This window comes from Morone saxatilis, unplaced genomic scaffold (genome assembly GCF_004916995.1).
Source record: "Morone saxatilis isolate NCDOM2014 unplaced genomic scaffold, NCSU_SB_2.0 Contig16, whole genome shotgun sequence".
Taxonomy (NCBI): Eukaryota; Metazoa; Chordata; class Actinopteri; family Moronidae; genus Morone; species Morone saxatilis.
The window spans coordinates 26,721,924-26,727,725 of record NW_023339718.1 but is presented as its reverse complement, the minus strand read 5'-3'; the positions used below and the strand labels follow the sequence as shown (position 1 = coordinate 26,727,725).

Genomic DNA, 5,802 nt, shown 5'->3' with positions numbered 1-5,802 from the left:
TCTCTCTCTCTCTCTTTCTCTTTGTCTCTCTGGTGGGAATTGTTATTGTCTCTATAAAATAATCTTATAAGGAGTTCGGTCTAGACCTGCTCTATTTGAAAAGTGTCCTGAGATAACTTCCAAATGAATTGGCGCTCTACAAATAAAATTGAATTAAATTGAATTAATTTCCCGTGTAATGACAAATGTACGGGGGTGTATTTATATATAACTCACCTGTTTAAATTATATCAAGGCTTAAAGTTATGCATAATTAAGGTCATGGCCACTTTGAGTGACAGGTGAGTGCCGTTACAGGCTGCCATGGAGCAGGGTTATAGGGGTTTCACTTCAATTCAATTTGAATTGAGTTAGTTATTAAAAAATATATCATGTAGAATGGTATTGTGGTTGCATATGTTTACACTAGGTGTTATATCCTCTCTGTAGATGTAAATGTGGTGTGAACACTTACCCATCCTCCCTTTTCTCGTATCTCAGGGCAGACGACCCTCTCCACGTAGGCCCCCACACACTCCTTCAGCCGTGGCAGGACCACCACCATGCCCTTCTCGTGGCAATGCATGGCCATCTGCCCAGCCAGCACGTACACTGACAGCACCGCGCTCCAAGCCAGGTCCCTGCGCCGCCCCCCAGGGATGGGGGGAAAGAAGTGCTCGTCCAGGATGCTCACAAGCATGGAGCAGGCCGTGTTCTCTGTCACGTCCTGGAAGACACGAGGCCAGCGCCTGAAGAAGATGGGGAAGCGGGTGAGGAGCTCGTCTCCGGCGTGGCGCAGGGCCGCGGTGCAGGCTGTAGGGGCCGGGCCCACGGTGCCATCTGCCCCCCCTGTGGTCACATAGTCTATGTAGTCATGGGCCATCAGGAAAGCCTCTCTCACTAGTGGGTCAGGACTGTTCAGGCCCAGTCTGGCCTCTGGCACCTCAGACTGGCACATGGTCGCTGCTAATTGCCACTTTGCTAATCACCGAGCTGTACTCTCAGTGGGCCACAGATGACAGCTCCATATTCATTCTCTGAGTCACATCAGCCTCTCATGGTGAAGTGGGGATGCTGTTAATGTGAATTATAAAAATAATCACAGCATTGAGAAGAGGAGAACAAACATGCAGAAAATGAAGTGAGTCTTTAAAACTCACCTCTTCTTCAATAAGATGAAAAACAAACAGCTAGAAAGAGTGGTGGAGTCCAGAAGAGTGTGTCCGTTCAGTATGTGTTGCAGTCAGACTGGGTCACCCAGTCCCCCTTTGCCAGCTAAATATAGAGCTCTTGTTGGAAACTGACACTGATCTCCAACCTCTCGTGCAAAATCAGGCCCGTCCTGACACACAACAACGTTCCAACACAGGAGGCAGGGCTAGACACACAGCACAGAGGGGCTGCACACAGAGGGAAACAGGTTTGCTTTACAAGAGCAAACGATCAAATGATGATGGGATACAGCTTTCAGTGAGGTATCAACATCATGCACATACTAAGAATGGTTGTTCATCTTGTATAAGATATGCACAGGAATATAACCTCTTTTCTGTCTCATTTAAGTCATTGTGTCTGTATTTTGAGCATTCATGATACCATATTTCCAATCTTATATTATATTGCGTTTGTGAGCTTTAAACTAAATGAATCATAATTTTGCCCATGAGCTTATTCTCCTGAATAATTTGGACACTCTTTCAAACAACTTTGAATACAAATGAGGTTTTAAAGAATCAGTTCGAATTCAAAAAACAATAAATTCTCACTTACAGCTAGTAGTGTAGTCATGCAGATGGTTTTATTTGTCCAGGTTTTGAGACATCTGCCTCTGAGATTTACGCCTCCACCGCTATACAATGGAGGTGAATAGGATATCACTTGTGGTGCTCACAGCATAAATTTAAAACAACAAATGTAAAACAGTGTCCTCGTTACTCTTAAGAATTTACTCTTGCTGTAAATAGTGTTTGTTGGAACTACTTTCAAACAAAAGGAATCATCTCTATGCAATTTTTTTTTCATTAATGAAAAACATTTTATAATAAAAGATGATTAGAAAATATAGCACAGAACAGAAAACAACATAGAACAAAATGTGAAATGGTAACTTCAGGTAACTGACGTCAATAAAGGAACTGGATATTAATTGCACACAGACATAAAAGCTCATGTACTTTTTGGAGTAGCCCATTGTTCCCTTCACCTTTGTGAGATCAACCACATAATGCATGCCTTAGGTTGTTCCTCACTGTTATCTATACACAAAAATGGGATATTAGCCAATAAGGCTAGTTGCTAACAAAGCCTTTTTCACAGAAGATATTTTGACAAGTAAGTGCTGTAAATAATAATAACCTGCATGATGGCTGAATTCTATTAGCTGCTTCCGTTTCAGGTATTGTTCTTGGTATTGGTCATACTGGCTCACTGTCACAATGACATGGCTTACTGACGTTACGGACATTCTGACGTGCCATAGCAGGACACTCACAGGTGTATTAATGATAGCTGCATTTCACTTGGATGAGATCCTGCTATTGTGCATGCCTTCTCACTGTCATGTCACTGGGACACTTAATAGAAATGAGCCACTGTTACAGTTATTAAGTCCAACTGTGTTTTACCAGTCAAAATGTCTGTTGTGCAACCACTCCACTGAAACAGAGCCATCGTCAAACCTGCAGTAGGTAGTAGTAGGTCACTTTTTTTAAACACTTTTTCTCTCATATTTGCTGAAACTTTAACTATATCCTGATATATCACTATATATATTGTACATGAGACAATCTGTAAAAAGAAAAAAAGAAAAAAAAGAAAACTGAGATAAGATAGTTAATTGTTGAATCTCATTCCCAGGTTGTCACATACCAACACTTTTGAACCCTGGGTATTTAGTCAAGTAGAAGTATACTTATATATACGAAGTATACACAGATACTTGTGTAAAATAAGACTCTGGTAAAAGTAGAAGTAGTGATTCTCCAGACTCTCCACCTCCCACCCTAGGGTGGAGCAGAAATCTAAAGACAGATATCTCAAAATCAGACCAAAACTATCTGCATGGAGAATACCAGTATGTTAGTCTTCCTATTTGGGTGAAGTTCTCCTTTAGTGCAGCATGTCTCGTATTTCACCACATGGGAGCAGTAATGTATTACTACAGACACACCACTTCTCATTTACCACTGTGTGTGCGTGCGCCCATGCGTGCGTGTGTGTGCTTGGAGCTGTGGCAGGCTCACATGGAATTTGATAGCTCTCCCTTGGATTTGAACTCCAACCACTTGTTTACAATGAACTTCAAAATAAAAGCTGTTTCAGTGTTGAGTCATACATGCAGGCCAATTAACTCTTCCCACATGTTCATCAGTCATTTCACCTCTCTATAAACTAAAAATATATGTAAATGCAAACACAAGGAGCCGTTGTAATTAGATTGGAGTAAATGTATTTAAATTGTGGATAATGCCTATGAGATCTCTGCCACGGACTAACACTCAGGCACGCATGGCTGAATCTACATTGTCCTTTAAGTGTTTCCTCTCCTTTTATGAAATGGCTTTATGCGTCACATGGGGATCAATCAAATGCTCCATGTATGGCATTTATGTACGTTGTTAATATACTGATTTATAGTGGAGCGAAGACATGATCAAGTGGTACCATTAGCAGCTCTGTGTTCTCTGGCCATCTGGCGCAGCATATATTGTGAATGTGCATGGGAGGGAAGATAAGGCTAACCATCCAGAAAGAACCCTAACCCACCCCCTGCGCGCACACACACACACTTGTGATGTACTATGAGAGTGAGTGTGTAAAATGGCTACCTAGTTGTTCCTCATTGCTGAGCCAGGGAACAGGGGAAGTGACATGGTTGATAGAGACTCCTATCAGGCCTCTCATATGTGCATGTAGCAACATCTGCAAGCAGGGGGAACTTCCTGTCTCCTGTAGAGAGCTTTTTGATGTGCAGACGGTTGCATTGGAAAGGAAGGTGCAAGATTAACAGGAAACGTGCTGTAACTCACTGTTGCCACCTGACTCCATAGAGCACTTTTCCTACAACAAGACTGAGGCTGTAGGCTAGACCGCCTCCTACACAAGCAGTACTGATTTGGCTAACATGTACCATGTGGTGCACAGGATGCAAAACAATAGCAAAATCTGCAGCATGCCAAAAATACAGACTGACTCCAGTATGCTTCGGACCAGTCTACCTTGCCTACTGTGTCCCACAATGCAAAGCACTGGAACAATCATAACAGTCAACAACAGGAAGTTTTTTGCAAATGCTATTTCATCATCAAAATTCACTTCTGAGAATTTTTGAGGCAAGGAATCAACAGTGTAGATTTCCAATATTAGCAGTTTTTAAAAAAAACTGAAAATGTGCTCCAACGTTTTCAGAGTTGAGTTGCTCCACAAGCGCCTGCAGCTGTAGCTAACTCAGACACACAGCACACGTTACATTTGCTGTGAAATAATGCGACAAAAAGCTGGGGAATGTGGTTTCTTTCAAATGTCGAAGAGCCATCTTTTAAGTAAATGTTCAAAGCAGTGGTTTGCCATTAGCCGTGCTATTATTTACAATTATATATATATATATATATTTATAATTTGATAGATAGATAACATACTACTACTGCGTTTGTCGATAAGTATGTAGTCTACGCTTGTACCTGTGAGGCTTTAGCTAAATGCTAAAACCTGCTCACAATGACATTGCTAACATGCCGATGGTTAGCAGGTATAATGTTTACGATGTTGACCATCTTAGCTTACCATATTACATGCTCACATTTGCTAATGCACACTAAACACAAAGTACAGTTGAGGCTGGTCAGAATGTCATTAGCTTTTCTGGTATTTGGTCATAAAACAAAGTATTGGGAAAATAAATGTGTGGAACAAATTGTATGGCAATCCATTCAATAATTGTTGAGACATTCCACTCAAAGACACAAATATCAACCTTACGGTGGCACTGGAGGTACGTTATGCTGCTAGCATGGCTAAAGGCATGCCCCCACCCATTGCAGCTGCATTATTTTCTCAGAATATAACCAGTGCTCTAGAGCTGAATGCATTAATAAAAAAAATAATCAGCAAGAGTTTTAATCATTTCTGAATCTTTCAAATTATTCTAAGCATAGAAAACACAACCATTCTTATTTTCAGATTATTATAAAACTAATGAAAACATACCTATGAATATTCAATTTCTGACAATAGATCCTGTCACTCACAGGACCTTTAAAAAAAATGTATATACTAAATGATTAAACAATAATAAAGAAAACAATGAACTGATTCATCAATAATTAATATAATAATAGTTTCAGCCTTACAGTACTCCTTTGCTAGAATAATACTATCTTGCCCCAGGAACTTCCCTAAACAAATTTACAGTTAATCAAATTACCACTAGTTGATAACTCAGGAGAGTGAACATGGGACTTCTTGGTTTCCAGAGCAGTTGCCTGGTTGGACATCAAGCCTCGCATGGCATGCATCCTGAGTTGATTTATATATTTGCTTACTTTGTTTTATTTTGAGATTTTAATCTTCACCTCCTGTTGAGTTTTTTCTCCTTCTGGTTAATTTAAATGTACCAGAGAGGAAAAGTAAATTAATTAGAGTCTATTATCAACAATAATTCAACAGCGCAGCTTTAACCTTGGGTCAGGGGATAAGAGTTTCTCCCAGCAAAGAATGAGTTGATAAGGGCCAGACAGGCCTGCATGGGTGGATGCTATTATCACGGTTCACACCCCCCTCCGTCTAATGAACACAATGGTTCCATTTCTGTCATTTTCATCCCTG

The 5,802-nt window shown here is 40.6% G+C and overlaps 1 protein-coding gene across 2 annotated transcripts in view; it reads right to left on the bottom strand.

Annotated features, from left to right (window-relative positions):
* The window catches only part of bcl2l16 (BCL2 like 16), a 3,849-nt gene extending 2,574 nt beyond the window's left edge, over positions 1–1,275 (bottom strand). For both annotated transcript variants that reach the window (XR_004796600.1, XM_035657837.1), the window contains exons 1-2: positions 1,140–1,275; positions 455–1,053 (exon numbers count right to left, since the gene is read on the bottom strand). Coding sequence is in view for 1 of the 2 variants with exons in the window: in XM_035657837.1 (XP_035513730.1) it covers positions 455–937 (483 nt within the window). In the remaining variant the exon portion in view is untranslated. The remainder of the gene's footprint in view (positions 1–454; positions 1,054–1,139) is intronic.
* Between the last annotated feature and the right edge of the window lie 4,527 nt (positions 1,276–5,802).